The sequence below is a fragment of the Archocentrus centrarchus genome, chromosome 4, assembly GCF_007364275.1.
Source record: "Archocentrus centrarchus isolate MPI-CPG fArcCen1 chromosome 4, fArcCen1, whole genome shotgun sequence".
Classification (NCBI taxonomy): Eukaryota; Metazoa; Chordata; class Actinopteri; order Cichliformes; family Cichlidae; genus Archocentrus; species Archocentrus centrarchus.
The window spans coordinates 25,657,748-25,680,112 of record NC_044349.1 but is presented as its reverse complement, the minus strand read 5'-3'; the positions used below and the strand labels follow the sequence as shown (position 1 = coordinate 25,680,112).

Genomic DNA, 22,365 nt, shown 5'->3' with positions numbered 1-22,365 from the left:
AACGTCTTAACTCAGTGTCTTGCAAAGTGTCAGGGACGCCTTTGTCTTAAAATAAAACTTGAGCTGAATAAACGGGGGAATTGTTAGAACCAGCTGCAGTCTTAGTGAACGCAGAGATTTGTAGAAATTGCTGAAAAGCAGTTTTATTTTCCCACCTTACAGTACAGTTCTTTCAGAGCCTTGTTTTACAGTTGGAGTATTCATGAGGATATTTTGTACACATTAACAAACTGTAATTTCACCAAAGAAATTTATTTTATTGTGGTGTTTTTGTCACAACTTTGTAACATGTACCAAAATTAAAAAATTGATAAAATATTTTAGAGAAATATAGATAATGGCGTGATTAAGAAGACTGACTATATATGGTAATATTTCTTACATATGATAGGACAAACAAAAATGAGTCCATTTGTGTCCTTAGAGTGGAGGGTCAAGTTGTAGAGATTTTTTTTTTTTTTAAATGAAACGATAAGAGAATGAGACGAGATGTGCAAGTGAGGCAGTGTCCATAAAGTAGATGACCATAAAGTAGATGCCCAAAGTGAATAAAATAAGGCAGTACTGTGCACTTTGTTACATGTACTGCACTTTAGGAGGTGAGTGATACAGTCTCAGTATTATATCGCAATAATTCAAGAACATTTGTGATAACTATATTTGTGATGATACAGGGAAAAAAAACTGCACGTTTCATTGATACTTGCCAGCAGCAGTGTATATATGTGTAAGTAAATGAAGGGCATTTTCCATCCTTTTCTTATGAGCTGCTATCACTGATGAGACACTTCCTAATTTGAAGTGTGAATCTGCTAGCATCTCCTCCTTTGTAGCCTGTTTGCGCTTGATGCTGTTTTTTTGTGTTTTTTTTGTGTTAACACCTTCAGCAGAAGCAGTTGCAAATTTTGCAATGCACTGTGCTTTGTTGGAGGTTGATAAAATACCTCCCTTTTTAGGCACTAAATCTTCATTGGAGGCTGACGCTCGGCTTTTGCTGTTGCAGCTCCCAGATGTGACAAGGCTTGTCTTACTGTTGTGTGTAGTAAGGAATGCATGGTATTGCTATAGCAATGATATCGTGATATGACATTTTTAGATGGCTATACATGGCTATACAATTGTATCTAAAAATCATACTGAGTGTTTGTTAAATGGTCTGATTTATGGGTCCGGAACAAAGTCCAGCTCGGTCTAAAATGTCTTTCAGCAGGCGAGACTTTATACTCATTTAATGGTCAAATATCATCTAAGCAATCAGAAATTTTACTCACACAGATATTTAAAAATAAAAAGCTTTGGAGTGTTTCCTCTCAGTGGAATATCTGATTTTATCACCAAACGTAGCACAGTACACATCTCATTGGCAAACTGGGGCCAAGTTTCTTGATACTTGAGTTTACAGTACAAATTATGACATTTAGCAGATATGTGTGATTTGCATGTTAAATATAAATGTACCCAGTTAACTTTTATGTGTATTAGTCAGCATAATGCATAGTAACTTAAGGAATAAATGTTTCTTTATAAAGGGGTGAGAATGAATTTGGGGAACATTAAATGTGCATGCTGCTACTGTTTTGCTAGCTACATAGATGTTTGATAAGGAGGTAGCAAGTATGGCTTGAGAACCTGATTCAGATTCTATTAAAATCCAGTACATCTAGTTCTGAAAAGTAAAATTGAATAAATGCCAGTGTTAAAATAAGCAGAGATCCTGTTAGCACTAATTTCATAAGAGTGTATTTAGGTCCAGACTAAACAGTGTAGCTCAGGTAATTTATGCTGTAGGACATACAGTGACAGTGGATAACTGGTAGAAGTCAAAGATGTTTAACTTTATGTACTGCTTTTTCAATAGTTGTTTGAATATTATCATTTTGCAGTGGGTGATTTTCTTTTTTCCTCTTCCATTGGCCAAAAACATTGGGGTACCAAAATTTTAACTGTTCGTTTGTTTTGTTTTGTTTTGTTTTTTCCCCCCTTAATTGCCACATAAGTGAGCTACAACAGTTAGCCGCCCTCATGTTATGGGATGTCCAATAATTTTCTTCTCCTCCTCTACTGCCTTCTTCCCTGTGCAGGATGTGATTCTGGCCACCTGTCTCCCTCTTTGTTCTGCAGTTGTCTCTATAGATTAAACCTGCATCTCCTTTCAATCATAGACTAATTTTAACTGGCAACATTTTTTTGTCTTTCAAAGAATGCTGGGATACATTCAGGGGTTAGTGTATGCATGTCATTAGATACGCAATATGTATGTATGTATATAGTCATGATTTTGGTCCGAGGATAATTAAGTTTATCTCATGGGAAACTTTGAATACATGAGATGAAATGTTTATAAGCATGAAGTGCTTGTTCCATAATGAGTACATGGCCTACGTTGGTACGCTTGGCATCAGTGTTGCATAATGTTGGTACTATTTTTCTGCTGTGTAATGGCTTTTTCTCAGAAATCTAAGTGGGTCTCTCATCGTCTGCTGTTACTGTACTGAGTGAGATTAAGGTCAGCATCTGGGACACTGGCAGTAGGAAAGGAGATTGCCTATATTAGATATTAATATTACATCGTTTTTTTTTTTTTTAGACAATTTTTTTGACATTTTATAGACTAAAGGCACATTCAGGGATCTTTTCTTTTTATAGCATACTGCTGCAACTTATATTGACACATTTCATGCTTACATTACATGGTGCAGGAATTAGCCACACAATCTTTTTAATCCTAGTTAAGTGGTAATTTGTGGAATAAAATGTGATTAAGTGCTTAAAATCTTCAAATAAATTAAACTTAAACCTGAATGGCATCCTAACCGGATTGTTGATGTAGGTTCATGCTAGATTATGGCATTAAAATTACTCTTGCACTCTTCTCATGTTTTTTAGCTCTCAGACAAAGGCAGCTTCCAAGATCATTTATCACTGTGGAGTTGACGTGACATTAACATAGGATTTGCATATTACTTTGCTCTGGTGATATTAGTTAATGAAGGCGGTCTACTAGGACACTTAAGTCATCCACAGCTGCATAGTAGGATTAAGCAACCTTGCTGATACTGTGTGATACTGTATATGGTATGAGTAAATCATACTTTAATATTTACTTTGAGTTGGTGTGGGGAAACCACTTTATCTAAGTTGACTTATCTAAGTAATGCTGAACCATAGAAAATACTTTTACTGTAGAATAGTGGTTATCTGAAGCCAAGGCAACTGGACTTGTAGGTTCTTGAAGATATTTCACCTTTCACCCGAAAGCCTTCTCCGCAGTTGCCCTGAGCTGAAGCACTTCAGACGACTATGATCTGGATGCCCGAGAACCTCCTCAGATATAGATTAGTGGTTCTCAGGCGGCATCTTGCATTCAAAAAAAAAAAAAAAGTCCAGACTGCATACCACATATTTGTCACCAGTCATTAACAGTAAAAAGGATGCAAGTTGAAGTTTATTTAAAGCTCTGCACAATAGCATTGGCACACTTTTTTTTTTTTTTTTAGTTTCAAAAACAAAACAAAGACAAAACAAACACATTCAACTTAGATTTGCTTCATATTTTTCACCTGCCCCATCGTTTGAGAACCTCAGTCCTACAATACCTGCACCTTTACCAACAAAACCTTTTTTCCACAACCAAACACTTTTTGTTTAGTCCTCTGTTTTTTTTTTTTAAATGTATTTAACTTTTTTGTAACTTTTCTTTTATATTTTTCTTTCTAGGGTGAGAGCAGCCATGTCAGAGGACGCAGTGCGTCAAACGCGCAGCCAGAAGCGGGCTCTAGAGAGGGACCATGCGGCTCTTGCCGGGTCCCTGGGGGATGTGGACAGTAAACGTGTTAAGCTGGAGAAGAGCGATGCAGCTGGGACCCCTCTGGGCCTTGTGGGAGCTGAGAGTGTCAAACTCAAGAGCGAGCAGGCTGCTAAGGTAGCAGCTAGCATCCTGAAGGCTGGTGAAGTGAAAGCAACCATCAAGGTGGAGGTGCAGACCGGAGATGAGCCTGTTGACATGAGCACATCCAAAAGGTGAGAAAAGGAAAAAGATCGGAATGTGATTTAGTCATGGGTTGTCTTGTGTTTTACGCTTGAGGTAATATTAACAGTGCTAATGTTGGGGCTGAGAGCTTGTTGGCCATAGGGAAAGTGTTTAGTACACTTGCAGTTGCAGCTGTTAGTTTATGATAAAAAGTAAAAAGGAATGTTAGAAATGAGGGCAATACAGCTGTCGAGTTTCAATTAAACTAATAACATGCTGATTTGTTTCCACCTTTTGTAAACTGAAAATGAATAAATCTTTTAATTTTTAATGTCTTCCAGCTCTTCATTACATTATCTTTAAACATGTAGTTTAGTCAGCGCAACATTGATTTGACACAATAATTATCAGCCACTGTTATCGATATGTGTTAAAGGCCAGTCATAAACAAATTGCAATTATCACTCGCATATATTACTGTACATAGTCAGACAGCCGACTCCACAGAAAACAACTCCAGCGTATTTCCAGCTTCACAAAACGCACTGTGATTATCAAAATGCAAGGAACAGTTTTCGCTTTCTGTTTTTGGTTATGCTTAACTGATATTGAGTCATCAGCTGACAGTCGAGGTGCAGTAATTATCTGCATTTTTGTGCGTAAGATTGTTTGAAAACTTCTGAAGGGTTATTTCTGTACCATAGGCCATGGAGTTCATGCATTCATGCACAGCGCACGGTTTTGCGCTGAGATGTGTCGATTGGAGTTTCTCGTTTCTTTGCACCAGCAAGTGGTCTGACAGGAGTCATACAGGAAGTCGCTGTGTGGTTGTCGGCAGCCTGCCCCCATTTTGAAAACTTTGAGGCTCCTGAGGCCTGGGCTCCATTTTCTCCCACAGCAGCACCTGAACTCTGCCTCACACTTCACACAAAATGAAGGCTATGTGTCACAAACTGGTTCCAACTGGCCGTTGTCATGGTTTCCATGTTGGAAGGAGCAGTTGGAGAAAGGAGGGGCCAGGAGGGGTAGTGGGTGTGTCACATGACTACTCGGAGAAATGCCTGATGTCATGTGATGTGTGTTTGGTAGAGCAATAAATACACACACTGATCTGATGGCAGTTAAAGTGGAACAGGGTTGTGATGTGTTGGCTCTGTCTGTGGTGCATCATAACTATGCTCAGTCGTCACCTTTGGCCCTGGTTTAACACTGAGCATGCATTTGTGTGCATACTTACGGCGTAATGATTATTTTATTGTTGTACTATATAGAGGACTTAGTGTGTGTTGGCAAGCTTTGTAAGACTTACTGAAACGGAATGCAAGCCACATTTTTCAGCGCCAGAGAAAAATACAGTAACGGACGTGGGTTAGAGTTCTTGGATGTGTACACGTATACAGTTGTAAGAAAAAGAAAAATCATGAGCCTTTTGAAATTACCAGGAAATCTGAATTGATTAATCATAAAATATGGACTGATCCTAATCTGTCAAGTATTGTGAAAGAAAACCTGACTGAACTCTAAAAAAAAAAAAAAAGTGCTCTTTATTGAAAACACTGCGTCATCACTCTCAACCCTTAAATTTTGTGGACCTCTGAGATGCTATCTGTAGCTACTCAGGAGTGTTGCACAACAATGAGAAGGAACTTTGGACCACCTCCTATAAAAAAAAATTTTCAGTTCATCAGTAGATCTCATGTGCATCAACTTAACAGCCTTTTTTATGCAATACCACAACATCTCAGTTAAGATGGTATTGCATTTTTGACATTTGCAAGTATGCAGTGACCTGCTGGGGTCCTAACAACTTAAGTTTCATCATACAAGGGGGAGCGCAAGGCTCTGATCAGACGTCTGTGTACCCTCCAATTTCCTTTGTGACTTTGCAGAGTTGTTCACAAGACGCGCTATAAAGAACGGACTGGCTTCCTTTGTGCTGTCCGTCCGTTAACACCATTTTTCAGTGTGTTATGCAGTATGGACGTGAACACAGATTTTAGCACTCTGTAGAGACTTTTTTTTTTTTTTTTGCCATTATGTTTACTGTCTCTTTCACCTCTTTGAGGAGTGCACACTCTGAGTTTAGTGTGATGCTCACAGAAGCCCATTTCTAGGTGGAGTTTTTTTTTTTTTTTTCTCCATTAGCAAAAAATTGTTTAACAATTTATAGTCATCTTTAGGAATGCATTTGAAGCCTTTTCCAGCTTCAGACACATCTTTATTTCCTCTGAAATACTTTGAAAGATGTGATCGACACATGCTTCACATCAACCAGTCTTTTTTGAGAAGAGCAGACTTTGACAGTAACCAGACTTTGCAGGACTTTATTTATAGTGAAAAGGTCACCTCTGCAACCCACATTTCTACAATCTCATCTCCTTAATTGGAACACCTGACTGCAAGTAGCTTTTTCCAAAAATCATTAGCGCAGATCACTTACTTTGTCCTGCCTGTGAATTTTTGCTCAGTGTGTTCAATAAAGACCTCAAAACTACAACTGTTTGTGTATTAGTCAGTCTTGCGATTTCAAAGGTGTGTCCCTAAGGTGATGCAGCACTCTCAAGTAGTTTGCATGCATTTTGATGCTTTGTATACATAATATGCCGATATTTGAGCACATCTTTGCTAAGCTTGTTGTTGTAAATAGCCATGCTAGTTGAATACCTTAAAGAGTCATGCATAGCCTGAATTGGCACTTGGCAGTGTTGCATTGCATTCTGAATGAGAATCCCACTGCACCTCATAATGACTGATTCAGCAGTCCTACAGTGGGGTCAGTGTGAATCCACGATGGGGGAAGCCGAGCATTGCAGAAACACTGGACCTTACATAACCAAACTGGTGTGTTGTGATGCTTGTGTAAGCTGTTCTCAGTTAGTACCAACCATCACAAGCTAGGTAGTGTCATTTGGCAGAGCGACAAAGTCAGTCAAGGAGCTGGCTTTTATTTGAGAGGATAAAACTCTGTTCCCCTTTAATGCTGCTTATGTCTGTTGTGTGTATTTTAATTAAGTTGTGTAGAAGAAATGTAAACCAATGGGGAGAAAAACCTTAGCTATGCTTAAGAAGTGAGTAGTATATTCTAAAAGTTGCAGGTTGACTCACGTCTTTCTATATTTTAATAAATCATGTCATGGAAATACTCTGTTTAACAGGGTTTGTGTTCTCGGCAGCAGCTGGAATTTTTTTTTATGACACCAAATGTTTATTGGGATTTGCGTTGTGATTGCTTAGTCCGAGGAATTGATCATCTTGTAAACAACATGGTTATTGCTTGCCTTATTGAACTGATCGTGAAATATCTGCAGAGGGTTGCTGTCAGGGCAGCTGCTGTGAAGAAACAGAAGATGGCACAGAAACGTGTCTGGAGACAGAAGTGAACAAAAGAGAGAAAAAAATGTGAAGGACTGAGTCAGTGAGTTGGAGTATAAAAGATGAAGAAGTGAGGAAGGATGGGGGAGGGGTGTGTGAAGAAGTAACCGAGTGAGAGTGAGTGTACACAATAGGTTGGCTCCTGGCCATGTATATTCCCCTCCCCCTCACTGTCACCCTCTCCAGTGTCTCCAGCGGACCGCCGCTCTGCTCGGCTTGTGACTCTGATGTCGGCAGCTGGGAGGGAGGGGAGAGCTGAGGCCCAGGCTGTGCCGATCTGGCTAGGCCACAGGCCTCGCCACAGAGGTAGGGGAGGGGTGAGGCCTTGTCTGAGTGGCAAACTGGGTCTGCGCTTGAAGCCCTGAATCCTCCAGCTTGACAGCAGTTGAACAATTACATAACTTCACTGCATGTGTACATGCATAACTCCACAGTATAACACTAACCACTACCTCTTACACAGTGCCATATTACAGCCTGGAGCGTAGCCCACCCTCCCCTATTTCTCTTTACCACTGAGGCTTTAGTACCTGACAGGCTCCCCACTGTGAAAGAGGCAGATTTTCTTCTGCCATGGTCCATGAGCTGTTAAATTACAACAACCCCCAACTTCTTATCTCCACCCTTCTGCAGACTCATGCAAATGAAGCTTTCCGCTAGTCGCCTTTGTTCTCCTTGGTGCTCAGGAAAAGCTATGTAACATTTCATCAAAGGTCTTCAGCCTTTTCTTCAATTAAAAATAAAAGTAAAACAGAAATGCGTTTAATTTGGCCTCTGTTTACGTGCTGTTTTGTGCAATCTTGCGTTGGAAGGGAGGTTGGCAGGAGGACTGTCGATGTTACCTTTCCTTAGAGATAATGGGTTGTTGCTTTCTTCCCCTGCCGCCATTACTCCATTATTGATCTCTTGCTTCTTTCCTTCTTGTGTGTCCTAGCACACATTCACACTACAACAAGGAAGGTAAAATTATAATTGTATACTACCATCTACTGGATGAAAGACAAAACTACATTGTAATTGCAGTGTGTTATACGGAAGTGCGTTGAAGTAAAATAGACAGCTTACTTTTATTAAATTATGATCTTTCAATATTTCTCCCTTCAGTGACATTAAGAAAGAGCGGCAGCCGCCCTCGCCAGATGATGTGATTGTGTTATCGGACAATGAGCCATCCAGTCCTCTCATGAATGGCCACTGCTTCACAAAGACTGACACAGATCAACTTATGGTAGGAAAAAATAAAGCAATTTATACACTGGTAACAGTAGCATTATTCTGTCTGTCACTTTGTGCAAAAAAAACTGTATCACTTGTACATATACATCCCTTTTTGTTGTTGGAGTCAACGTACTGTTATTTTAGTCATTTACCGAGCTGCTGGCCCAGTTAAGCTGTCATGAAAAACTGTCAGCCTTATCATCTCTCATTGTTATTATCCTTTATGATGTTTATAGAAGAGTTCACCCGAGGAAAGGGAGCGCATCATCAAACAGCTCAAGGAGGAACTAAGACTCCAAGAGGCTAAACTAGTGCTGCTGAAGAAACTACGACAAAGCCAGATCCAAAAGGAGAGCACAGTACAAAAGGTAACAAGACTTTAACATGTTATTTTTTTTTGTGAGCCAATAGATACAAGTCCGACTTATCAGAGGAGTCCTCTAAATGTCTCTGATTTCCATACGATGTAATGTTTACACTAAAGCATTATGATTGGTAATGCCCTGTTTCCTTTATGTCCAGGCAACTGGCTCTGTGGCTACTCCACCTCCTCTGGTTAGAGGTAGCATTACATCAAGCAAAGGATCCCTTCAGGTAGCTACTCACTTATCTGCCGTAAGTTGTACTGCAGAGCATACAGCTGCACAAGTGTCACTGAACCCCTTGGAATTACCAGAAATTCTGCATTGACTGCTCTTATGTGGTCTTGTCATCATCTAAGTCAAAGTTTATAGACAAACACAGTTTGACTAAACTAATAACAAATACGTGTACTTTTCGTCTTCATCAAACACACTGAGTAATGACATGCAGAAGAGGCAGTTGGTGTAACCCATGTACATACATTGATCACGACACCTTTCACCTCTAATAGAAGAAATAGAGAGACATATGAAGCTGGGAAAGACTCTGAAATAATTTCTCAAGACCTGGATGTTCATCTGTTCACAATGAGACAAAGTGTCTATAGTCAGTTGAACGTTCTGGACTGTGCAGCCATCCTGATAGTAGTACACAAAGACCACAACATCTAAAGATGAAAGAAGTTAGCCACCGAGGCATACAAAATGCTACTGATGAGAGCTTCGGAGAGGCTGAAGCACACAAATTAATCAACAGGATAAGCTGGTTGTATGAGTTACTAAACTTAAGAGTTCAGTTGCTCATGTGCTGTTGGTTTATTCAAATTGTGTTTGTCTGTTCTTGTGACTTAGATGAAGATCAGACCAGAGTTGTTGGTTGACAAATTTTCTCTTGCTATTGTGTAATTGCATGTATAACTATATTATAGCAGTGATAAGACATAAGACAGGTGCTCAGTCAAGTTCACTACTTGTGTGCAAGGACATTCAAATTTGCTGGGTTTGTTTTTACTTTACAGATGACAGGTCGCAGCTCAGGCACAGTGATCCCCCCTCCCTTGGTGCGGGGTGGCCAACACATCCCGTCCAAACACAACTCTCAGAGTGTCATGCCCCCCCTGGTCAGAGGAGCCCAGGTTAGTGTTTTGGAAGGATATGGAATCATGATAAATTTTATCTTTTTCTGTGTATTTACTTGAAGGTTCTGGGCTGACTTTTTCTTCCTCACGTCTCTCTATGCCTTTGTGGATTGTTGTCCTTTCTAATGTCTGTTTTTGTGTGTCTGTTGGTGGCTATCAGCCTATTGCAGTGACTCCCCAGCAGATAGCCAGTCTGCGTCAGCAGCAGCATCATCACAGCGGCTCAGGGCCCCCTCCACTCTTGCTGGCTCCCAGGGCTTCTGTGCCCAATGTCCAGGTCCAGGGCCAGAGGATCATTCAGCAGGGACTCATTCGGGTGGCTAATGTGGCCAACAGCAACGTCATGGTCAACATCCCTCAGGTTAGGACACAGGGCACAGATGAGAGTGCAATTAACTTTTGGTACCCTTTTCATTGCATATCTCAGCTACATATAAAAATGGTGTCTAAATAGTAATTTCTAAGTTTTTTTTTTTTTCTTTTTCTTCTTCTTCTTCTCCTTTTTGGTGTCCAGGCCTCTCCAACTAGCCTAAAGGGCTCTACGGTGTCACCTAACTCTAGTGTCAATGACTCCCCAGCCAGCCGGCAGGCGGCTGCTAAACTTGCACTACGTAAGCAATTGGAGAAGACGCTGCTTGAGATCCCTCCACCCAAACCACCTGCCCCTGATTTCAACTTCCTGCCTTCTGCAGCCAATAATGAGTTCATCTATTTGTTGGGCTTGGAGGAAGTGGTGCAGAAACTTCTGGAGATGCATGGCAGAGGTGGATACATATTTGCACTTGTTCAGAGATCTTGCAGCACAACAGTAGATCTACTTTCAGAATGTTATAAGATAAAAACCTTGTCCAAATAATCTCTCTTTTATCCATCACGTAGGTAATCTTGGTCCAGCTGCAGCAATGGCCAGCTCCATTCCCAAAGAGCCATACACCTGTGCCCAGTGCAAGACTGACTTTACCTCCCGTTGGAGAAAGGAGAAAGCTGGGACCATCCTCTGTGACCAATGCATGTCGTCGAATCAGAAAAAGGCCCTGAAGGCTGAGCACACCAGTCGACTGAAGGCAGCCTTTGTCAAGGCACTCCAGCAGGAGCAGGAGATTGAACAGCGTATCCTCCAGCAGGCAGCCTCCTCTTCTTCCTCCTCTGCTGCGTCTATCTCTAAAACCACCTTGTCCTCCTCCTCACTGTCCAAAAATGATGTGCTGGTCTCCCAGCAGTATAAGCAGGTCAGGGCTGCCATGCAGCACATACCTGTGTCTACCCACCACTCCAGCATTAAGCAGGTAAAGATGGCATTTGACTTTATTGGTAATCGACCACCCGTGCGGTTTAAAATCATTTGAAATATTTCCCCATAGATCAGCCATAATATCTGTTTAATGTAATTTTTGCAGCTGCTCCAATAGTCCCGTCACTTTGTGTGTCTATACAGGGTCAGCTGTCACACATCCAGTCTGCAGTGAATGCTCGTAGTGTGGCCCACTCCTTTTCCTCCTCCCAGCTGCAGAATGCGGTGACAGCAGCAGCACTGGGCAGTAGGGCAGGTAAGCATGCTGCAGCTCGCTCGTTGCAGCAGGGGGCAAAGGTCAGCGCTGGCAGCAGCAGCGGTAACCAGGGCAACGTGGCTGCCTGGAGGAAGCAGACCGGTGGCAATGCAGGTAGATAAACCTAAGACAAGGTTGGGCAGAGAATGCACTTCAACTCTTCTTGCTTTCCTGCTCTCTGGAGTAATCTCTCTTTTGTAAGGTTGATTCTTCTTTTGTGCTGTTACTTTGTTCCTTGTGCTATTCCTTCCAGCATGTGCTTTTGCTTTTCACTATGTTTGTGTAGTACTTTTTCTGGTGTTTGCTGATCTAAATGTAATTTCCCAATTTCTGAAACCTTGTTAAGCTATCCAATTATGCTAAATGGCAAGCTTCGATAGGAACCCAGATACCTGTGGCATCTAGACATTTTATCTTGGTTTCTGACTGTTACCTGACTACCTTGACTTCATTCAAGCCAAGTAACATGCAATGATAGTGACAAAAGCATCTCATTTCTGGAGCAATTAAGAAACACAATTTTGTCAGTCAGTAATAAAAGAATTTGATAAACTTGGCAGTTTAAATAAGGAAAACCAAAGTAGCCTAATCTTCAGATGCTACAGCCAAGATAATTTAAATTTAGGCGAGGGAGTGTCATATAAATTCTTACAGTGTGTTATTATGTATACTGAGATATGAACAGAAGTTTTTTAGTTTTGTGTAAAACTCACGTCCTTATTTTGATCAAAACTTTACAAGTCTGATATAGTAGTGCACATGTGAGCACAGTCAGTGTAAAACAAGTAATAATATCCACTATATTGACTGCTTATGTGTTTGTGCCTTGACAGGTGTGACTATGGCCTATGTAAACCCCAGCTTGACTGCTCATAAGACCTCCGCTTCAGTTGAGCGCCAGCGAGAATATCTTCTGGACATGATTCCCTCCCGCTCTATCTCCCAAGCAGCAAACACATGGAAATAATGCAATGCCACTCCCTATTGACACCATAACCATTAGCTCCCTTAATATCGATAACAGCCATTATCATTATTGTTCTAATTCTTTCTATGGACTCTGCCTCTGGCCAAAATGGTGCGGAATCGGCCTCTTTTCTTGTTGGATAGCGGTGTCCTCACACCTCTTCCCATATATGTCTGCTACCTTCTTTCTTATCTGAATCCTTCCCCTGTTGGAGTTATGCTGTGACAGCTTCAGGATACAAGGAATATGTTAAATATAAAATGGGTACCCTTTTAGAGGGATTTGGATGACGTGTGTACAATTTCACAGACTTCTTCAGTGATGTTGCCTCTCACCTTCCTGTATATTGGCTGAACCTTTCAGTTGCACCAAGAGGAAGTTGCCACAAAATCCCTGAGCGCCTCTGCCTCTGGATTAGGCAGGGAAAAGTAATAAATACTATTACACACAGTAAAATTTCGCCTTACATCCTGCCCTTGTCTAGTCTGAGCCAGTCAGACTCAGGCCCATGTGGTGGCCAAACTGAACCTAACTGAAGACCTCATCACAGGAATTGTTGAGCTTTGAGGACCATCCACAAAATAAGAACTGCTTCAGCTTTGCAAAAATAAAGTTTAAAAAAAAAAAAAAAAAAAAGACTGGGGGGAAAAAAAATGATCTCTTTCTGCACACAGACTGCCTCTTCTCTCTAACCTACAGCGTGTATAATAGAGAAGTTGATGTGTGTTGGATTATTTTGTATGGCTGAATGTTAGGATTTTGTCTTTTCTTCTGTAAGTCATATACTGTGTTTGGAATATTGTGCTCCCTGATACTTTGGAAGTGGCCTCATGTCGAGGTCTGAATTTACAGGCTAATGTTACTGTTGAGGTGGTTTTACATCTGCTGGGTTCCATGTTGCGGCCTGCTTTTAAATACTTTGTTTTTTCTAAGATTAAGAGGAAGAATAAAGATTAAGGTTTCACTGACTCATTAAAAAGAAAAACATGGAGCGTATTCTTAATGAATATTGTAAAATAAACCTTCCAAAGAACTAGTGGAGCCCAAATGGAATCCCTTCTGCTAGAAGGTTTCTAGTTTATTTGAACCCTCTCTGGATATAAACATGAATTCATGCTAAACTGAGGGGGTGTAAAGGAATGTCATATTTTTGACATTATTTTGCTTTTAGTCATAGGTTGTGGTGCATTTTTTTTCTTCTTCTATAGACAAACTGTCTGAATTTATTTATAGGGTTAGTAAAGACATGCGTATGCCCTAAGTTTGAATGGATCTTCACTTAAAATTTGTTTTCTCTTGTTTGTCAAGTGGCTCTCCCACACTCTGATTGGTCTGAGAGAAGCTGGACAGCATTCAGAATGTAGTTATGCAAAAACCCCTATAGCAACAAATGACATGAACTTCTAGTCTTTAACATTAAAGTGTGTGTGATTTCTGTCAGGTCATTGAATGGAGCTAACTCTGCCTTTCACATGAGCTATAGTGCATTTCTATCAGGTTGCAGCAGCACAGGATAAGCTAGTGAAGTACAATATGTCTACATTAAACATGGGTTTTTCCATTGCTTGTGGACTTCAGTTATTTTGCTATCATGTGTTGTGGGTTTTTTTTTTTTTTTTTTTTTTTCTCCCCCTCCCTCGCCTTTCATTTTCAGCCCCTGGGGTGGTCCAGGTGCTTCCACTCTACCACTCAGCAATGACTTATGGGCCATTTTGAATCATGTCACTAAATTAAACATGTTGAAATGTTGTTGAATTTAATCACATAAATCTGTATAAGTGGTATGTTTAATGAGAAGTGGAACAGCCAGCTGACAAGAAGCTGACCACCCCTGCAGTTTTTTTTTTTCTCAGCTTCCTGTATCTTTTATTTTTATACTTTTCACATAGAAATGACCCATTTCTTATGTCTTCACTAATCATAACTCCCAGTCTTACAGCTCTGTTGTTTCACTCCAGATTTCATAAATACATCTGTAATGTGATTTTTTTTAAAAATTGCAAAGATTTGTGTCCTATATGCGTATTCTTCAGCTCAGAAATTTTTGTCAGGTGCCCTTCTGATAGATGGTGCCAGCTTTAGGTAAATGAGCAACCGTTAGTTTCTTCCTTTGCGCTGTGTAATCATCACTGTACACCTGGGTTTCATTTAGGATGGTGCACCAATACACTTCTATGCTGCTGATAGAAATACAGAAATACAATTTTAACTTGATTTGCTCAAGAGTTTGCATTTCTGTCTCAAAGTAGCATCAGAACTATTCCAGGTTGTCTGTACATTCCTGACAGGCAGAAAGTAGCAGTCCACGTCTTGTGGATGCAAAAGAAAAGCAATCTAAACAAGCCCATCACTTTGTGCCCTGCTAAAAGTAACCCTGCGCTGTCCTGACTACTGCCTGCTGCTGCTGTTTGACAACAATATCACCATTCCATTTGTTTGGGGTAGATGCGCTGCTAAATGAAGTGCAGCCCAAATAAAAAAGAAAACCGTGTATGAGAAATGTTTTTTTTTTGTTTGTTTGTTTTTTTGGATTTTTTTTTCTTGCGCTATCAAATAATAAAACTAATTTTAATCCCTCTTTCATGGCTGGTTGACCTTTTTATTTGTGGTGTATAAGCACAGCCGAGCTCCCAGCTCCCTTTTGCACATGCAGTGAGACTGTCTGTTTATTCTGGGTCTGCTGTGGGCACAAAAACAGTTATTGTAAGCCTTTTGTGCTGATTTCTTTGTATGCTGTGTGTTTTCACACAGTGAAGATACAAAAACACCAGGGAACTATATATGAAAATTCAATATAATCTCAGATAAATATAAAGTGTTCACATTATCCTTTGGCTTGACATTACAATAGAGATTGCAGTTCTGCTAGTGGCCACTTGAGGCTGCCTTTAAAACAATCACCATAGACGCCCATGTTAAAATGCTGATTTTAAGCAGCACGCAAACATGTTTACAGATATGTTGGCAGTTAAGTGTTGGCTTCTTTTATGCTGTAAATGATTTTGTTACTGTGCTTTTTGTCTGATGCATTTTGCGCCTGTAAAAATGTTTGTGCAAAGTTAAAAAAGAACAACTTCCAGGCAAAAATGAATGAATTCTCTCCAGCAGCGAAGCCAACCTGCCTGATCATCTCGGTAGGTCAAGCATTTCTTCTGTCACTAATAATATATTTATTTATTTTTTTTTAACAGAGCTGCTTTTGCAAACGCTTTTAACTTTAAAATAACACATGTAGTTTTGCAGGCAAAATTCATATGATTACTTTTATTTTTTATAGCAATTTTTTTTACGTAAGTATGGTGGCTAGGCTAAGGTGGCTAATGTTCAGTTTGCTTCTTTTAAACTGGAGTATTTATTGGGATTCAATAAACATATAATTAATTAATGTTAATAAACTATCTAGCAAAATTGCTGAAATCCAAGCTTAAAAATCCACTGGCTGTTATAAAAATTTTTTAACAATGATTTTTTTTTTTTTTTTTTCATGTCATACTAATGATGATAAACCATTTTGCTGCTAACTGGCCAATCAATGCAGATTGGGCTTTTGGAGGAAATTTCAGATAGAAGATGAAAACAGGTGTTACATGCATGTATAATTTTCATTTTGTACACTTAAGCATGTACGTTTATTCTAGCACACTCCCGAAATTAAATTGGGAACCTTTAAATGAGCATAAGGACATTTTTAAGAAAAAACAAATGTGGTCATGCTATGTTCTCTTGTTATTGTCTTATTCGTTGCTGCCGTTCTCCTGTTATTGCCACGATAATTCATGACCACTAGAGGGCAGAGTTTACCAACAGTCCTCACACCCATGTTTTCCTTTGGTTGTCCTCACTGGAATTTAATCTTCCTGACAGGTACATTTATGTTACACGAAAAAACAATCTTAAATGGAAAAGAAACACAGGTTTCAATTTGTTTGTTGAGCTGTAAGGAATGCCCATAAAGTCAGAGCAAACTGAAAGGAGAAAAAGAGAGAAAAGAAAGTGGGCTATTGTTTATTACCACAGCCCACTCCTGAGCCTCATTCCTTGGCATCCACAGGTTCTCCTTGTGATACAGCTATACATATCCTTCCTGTGTGTGCATGCGCAGCTCAGTGTAAATTAGTAGGTTTACATCTTCAAATTTCCTCAGCTGCTTCAGTTTGATATCAAGAGACAGCATGCTTTTGGGGGTACTTGGTTTGCTAATATTGCCTGCCATTTGTGCTGGAATGGTAAATTACTGCTGTGTAACCGCGCCGCTTATTGTTATAGTAGTGTTATTACTTCAGTTAAGGTAATAAACATTATTTATCTTCCACCATCATGTGAGAGATAGTAGTGTTTGGGATTCACAGAGCAGTCAAGTGTTTCTTCCCTCTGATGCTTGCTCTAGATTTTACATCAAGGGATCCTTTGGCAACCAAGGAGTATGCATGGATGTCTTTGTGCTTGTGTGAATTTAGGGGAAGTGAGGGAGGGTGTTGCACCGTCTATGACTGAACAACGGTGATCGTGGCAGCCGGAGCCAATCAGCCAAGGAGCACCATGCCTCCTGATTCTTAATTGGCTGGGTTTCCCGGCAAGCGCAGCTGATACACACAGCCAGCTGGTTTTATCAGAGGACAAGTCGGGGCCACAGTGGGAAAGAGAGGAGAGGCAGAGATAGAGAGGCTAGATTCAGTGTGTGTGTGTGTGTGTGTGTGAATGTGAGTGTGTCTAGCAGCCAGTAATTACCATCCAGCGCCTGAACCAATCAAGAGCTGTGGAGAGAGATACAGAGGGAGGAAGCCCCTTTAGATTCTCAGTCTATTCCCAGGCAAAGAGGTAGCCAGTGTGTTCACTGAATCGAGTCAGACAGAAGGGACGGAAGTGTTTTCTTTGGAGCGGCACAGCTCATCCCTTCTCATATTTGCCGAGTCGTGCTGGGTAAAAAACAGATGGACAAGATGAACCACAGCTCAGCTGAGGCAGAGGCTGAGACCATAGAACCACTGCGTTATCTCAGGTAGGCACCGGATCTGTTCTACTCTGGTGCTCTTTTGCTGCTTCGTCTCTGTTTTGAACTCGTGTCTTTTTATCTTCCTTCCATACTGTTTACTGTCATCACTTCACATGACTGATCTAAAATCAAAGCACAATGTGAGAAAGAGATAGATGGTGGCAGGCAGAATTAGTAAGCAGAGACAGAGTGGACTATCCAGATCTTCTTTCAGGATCAAAGAGAAGTATTGATGTGACTTAGTTTTTTATTAATGTTACAATTTGTTCAGAACAAGCTTCTAAAAGATACTCAGGGAACTAATGAGGGCAATCAATTACAGTCACCAGTAGTGGTGATGATAGTGAAAGCAATGATTTGGATGACTGCAAAAATACCTAGGGGTCCACCCCAGGAAACTTTCTCACTACTTTGCCCATCTTGAATTTCTGCCATTGCGTTTCCACTCGCGCATCAAATTGAATTAATACAGATATGGACTATTATTGAATTAAAAAGCCCATGGTTAATTTGGCATCATTAGGCTACACATTATGGACCAAGCCAAGTGTCTTATGACTCTGTATCCTTGAGGATGAGATGTGTAATTACTTTGTTATGCAATTTAAGGTTAGTGTAATGGTGTTGTTCTCTTTGTTGTGAGAGGTTGAGATGATGGGGGGGGGGGGGGGGGGGGGGGGGGGGGGGTGATACTTACTGGGACTATATGTAGTGTTTATAGACATGTACTCTGCCTCCTTGCCTTTTTCAGTATATGACATGTTTTATGTAGACTGCTTTCTTCACATGCAATCAATTCCTCAGAATCTGGAATCTTCTCTAACCCTCTGAAGACTGCAGCTCACTTTACTCCCAAGATTTAGACCCTTTCCTATCTCGTGATTACCTTTTAAGGTTTCAGAGAAGATGCTTAAAAATTTAAACAAGCGCTTGTCTGGATGTTTCCGTTTCTGAAAGGCATTTTTTAAATATCAGTCTGGTCTGAGAGCTAACATCAGTGCAGAGACAACATTTGACATTTAAATGGTCTCAAATTAAATACTGATAACTGAAATATCTGACGTAGTTCTTTATGACAGCCACATTTAACACTACTGACCAACATCCTTTGCTTAGTCTTCTGAAGAAATGGGTTAGGCTTTCTGGAGGATTTCAAAGCTGATTAAAATCTTGGATCACTGGAAATAAATTACATGTCATCTGAAACATTAAACATTACAATGGTTAAGCTATATGAGACCTTCAGGTTAGATGGACCCCTTAGTATCAGTTGAGCATCATTTAAATGCAACAGCCTACCTCAGTATTGCTGCTGACCATGTCTGAGAGTACTTACCTTCTGATGGCTGCTTCATGCTGGATAGCGTGCCATGTTACAAAGCTCAAATCATGTCAAACTGGTTTCTTGAACATGAAAATGAGTTCACTGTACTCAAATGGTCTCACCAGTCACCAGATCTCAACCCGGTAGAGCGCCTTTGGGAAGTGGTGGAATGGGAGATTTGCACCATCGACGTGCAGCTGATGAATCTGCAGCAACTCTGTGAAACTATCATGTAAACTGACTATGTGTCAGCCACTTATGAGCAAGAACTTTCGTAGCCCCTTAACTGGCCAGGGCCCGGTGACGGGCCGTTTTTAGTCCCTTTTATATGGCAGGCTAGACCCTCCCATTTTTATTGACACCTCAATCAGCCAATCATGTAACTGGCTGCACCAAATCACCTGACAAAGCTACGTGACGCCCTCTGAGTATCACTGGCTCTAGCAAACCCATTTCTTAACATGATTGGCAGAATGAGGTGTCAATCAAAATGGGAGGGTCTAGCCTGCCATATAAAATGCACTTCATTCGGCCGGCGGACCAGACGCGGCCCATTAATAGGCTATGAAATGGGTTTTTCAGGGCCAATAATAACCAGAAGGCGTTATGTAGTTTTTATCAGGTGATTTTTTTGCTGCCAGTTAAGGGGTTAAAGCTAAATGAAGTGAAGACTGAGATCCTCCTTGTTGGCCCAAAAACTATGAAAAGGCTTGTTTTGCCAAAATGGGACCTCATAAAATGACCCAGTTTGGCAATTAAGAAACTTCATTGTTATTTTAAATTGTGATGTAATTTTACAGGCAATTTCATTCTTTGTCCATAACTGCCATCATTGAAACCAAATATAAACCTTTTATTAAACCAGAAAGATACTGAAATGTTTAATGTTTTAGTTTATAGTCATATTGGTTACTTTAATGATCTATATGCTGGCCTACCAAGAACTATCCAGAAAGTTGCTGCTGCCAGAAAAATGATGAAATCCATCTTTTAACTCCTTTTTCACTAAAAACGTTTATATTCAAAACACCAATCTGTTGTCCTTCTGGGTGCGCTGCAATATGTGTATGGCGATAATACACCCAGAGCAAAAACTCAAATAAAATTACCAGAAAACATTTTAAAGTCAAACGAGTCTGCACTGACAACAGCAACCGCATGAGAGAAAACATTTTACAGCCCATTTAGCTTTATGTTTTGGTCATTAAGAACAATGTTTTTAGCTGTATGTGGATAAATGATTAATCTGAGTTTAACAAAACAAAGAATAACAAGTTTGGATATCATGCAGTCACATGACACAAACTGTTGTGGAGTATATTCTTCCTTTGGAGTGAAATGAGATGTAGACCAGCTTTACACATCAAAGTCGACTGCTGGGTATGTGAAAAAGGCTGCATTTGATAATGAAGAAGAAGAATACAGAGGGGAAAAAGATTATTTTATTTGCTTGCTGTAAATGTTTTTATGACTACAGTAAAATATTGTGTATGTATTTATGCGCTTTAATAACTGTGTAATACTAATGGTATTTCAAGGCTTGAACAGGCACACAATACCACGCCCACGTGCACAGTCAGAGATGATGATGCAGATCAGACCTCTTGAAAGGCTCTGAATGGTGTTAAATTCTACAGCGTGATGCTTTCTGGCGCTGCTGTTTTTCTCTCAGGCTAAGCTACTGTAAACTGGGTGTGTTTTCACTTGCAAGTGAACATCACTTGCCTTGTTCTCCCTTCAGCGCACTTAAAATAGGATGACACAATTAACAAAGCCCAGACAGATGGCCTTTTCCTTTTCTATTTATCATTGTTAAATAGAAATTACTTTGTGGCCCCCTTTTGGATTTTACAATATGTGCGTACATACAGTACCTTAAGACGTCTTCATATGTTATATGGCATCTCTGCTGACATAACACTTTCAGCATAATCAGTCTATGCACTCAGATACATTACTTTTACCTTTCTTAGCAGCATATGTAATTGTACTCTTTGCACTGCCTGCATTTGCATTCTTCTCCCCGTGTGTTGACATCCGAGCAGCTGAGGCTCACAGATTAACTATCACCCAAGAGGCTTTTTCCCAGTTGTCAACCACTCAGATCTCTGCAGCTTGACTGGGACTGGCTGGCAGTCAATTAAGGCAGTCAATTAAAACCCCTATACACACATAACTGGGGTAGCTAATTCTAAAGCTGTTCTCATTGTCAGAGGACAAAGTGTGGCTTTCAAATAACAAAACTTGGCTTACGTATGTCGAAACAGCATAAAGCTCATTAATTAGCTTTATGCTCGTATATACACGTGTGCTTTGACATAGGCATGCAAATATACTATGTGTGTATGTACTCCATTCTTCTAATGTATTCCCGTTATGAGATGAAGCAGTGATTCACAATTCAGTCTAAAATGACATATTGATATTGAGTTGGTAGCTGATATCACTTTAATAGTTGATAGCAAACCTGCAAATAATCGCCTCCTTAGAAAAATAAAGCTGTTCAATGATCTGATATAATTATACAGAATGCATTTGCCAGAGGCAAGCAGAAACTCATTTAGTTAAATAACGAAATCCTCAGTATGCTACAATCATGCTGTTTTAGTGTGATAATGGTTGCGACTGCAGAAATAAAAAAAAAAAAGAAACTACACACATGCACATACAATACAATATGTGTGCAGGTGTATCACTAATTTTCTGAAACAATTAATTTGGATCTCACCACAATCTGAAGCTGAAGTTGAAGCAGCCCGTGTATTAGACATACTTTTGTACTTGAGCTGATTTCATGCCCAAGGCAGTAGATAACCCGTAGTGCTGTTGGCAGTAGTTCTGAGCTGGTGATGACTTGGCCTTGGATTCAGCACAGGTGCTCACTGCTGCCTGTAGCCTCTAAAAGTTCAGATGAGTAAAACGCAGAGGGCAAATTTTGGGCTTGTGTGTTGTGCATTCAGGCAAATAATGCCCTCCTGGCAGAGGGAGATGAGAGGGAGTGAAGTGAAAATACCTCAGCACAAAAGCCTGGATGTTTACCAGTCTGGATTTAGTAATTGTATTCAGTGGAAAATTTTACAAGCCTCACTCAACATTTGCCAGCATAATATATACTTTTATTTGTACTATAGCTCCTCTCTTGCAGCTCTGACAGCAATTGTGGTTTTGGTCCCCCTTTGGGCCTGCCACACCCGAGACCTGCAGCCACTTGCACAGAGAAATTTTGGACTCGTGGTCTGAAATGTTTTCATCTTTCTATCCGAACTGCTGCCATAATATTAAGCTATCTGAATTTACCTGCATTGCCTTAATGTTCCTTGTACTTTTATGAAAATGAATATTGAGCTTATTGTTATTCCTTTGACTTGCCTCCCTCATTTCAGCTCCCCGCCACCAATTCCCATGTTGGCAGCTCCATTTATTTGTGTGACAGCTCAGGCATTTATTTATAGGCCACATGTAATGATTAGGGC

General features: G+C 40.3%; 2 protein-coding genes across 4 annotated transcripts in view; both read left to right on the top strand.

Annotated features, from left to right (window-relative positions):
- The window catches only part of gatad2ab (GATA zinc finger domain containing 2Ab), a 28,449-nt gene extending 13,296 nt beyond the window's left edge, over nucleotides 1–15,153 (top strand). For both annotated transcript variants that reach the window (XM_030727633.1, XM_030727632.1), the window contains exons 2-11: nucleotides 3,718–4,020; nucleotides 8,447–8,570; nucleotides 8,797–8,928; nucleotides 9,083–9,154; nucleotides 9,942–10,058; nucleotides 10,222–10,422; nucleotides 10,576–10,825; nucleotides 10,941–11,347; nucleotides 11,497–11,722; nucleotides 12,442–15,153. In XM_030727633.1, the coding sequence (XP_030583493.1) occupies nucleotides 3,731–4,020; nucleotides 8,447–8,570; nucleotides 8,797–8,928; nucleotides 9,083–9,154; nucleotides 9,942–10,058; nucleotides 10,222–10,422; nucleotides 10,576–10,825; nucleotides 10,941–11,347; nucleotides 11,497–11,722; nucleotides 12,442–12,575 (1,953 nt within the window). In that variant the 5' untranslated portion in view covers nucleotides 3,718–3,730 and the 3' untranslated portion in view covers nucleotides 12,576–15,153. The remainder of the gene's footprint in view (nucleotides 1–3,717; nucleotides 4,021–8,446; nucleotides 8,571–8,796; nucleotides 8,929–9,082; nucleotides 9,155–9,941; nucleotides 10,059–10,221; nucleotides 10,423–10,575; nucleotides 10,826–10,940; nucleotides 11,348–11,496; nucleotides 11,723–12,441) is intronic.
- Nucleotides 15,154–17,201: 2,048 nt separating this feature from the next.
- yjefn3 (YjeF N-terminal domain containing 3) overlaps nucleotides 17,202–22,365 on the top strand; it is a 53,903-nt gene continuing 48,739 nt past the window's right edge. For both annotated transcript variants that reach the window (XM_030727447.1, XM_030727446.1), the window contains exon 1: nucleotides 17,202–17,574. In XM_030727447.1, coding sequence (XP_030583307.1) covers nucleotides 17,507–17,574 — 68 coding nt within the window. In that variant the 5' untranslated portion in view covers nucleotides 17,202–17,506. The remainder of the gene's footprint in view (nucleotides 17,575–22,365) is intronic.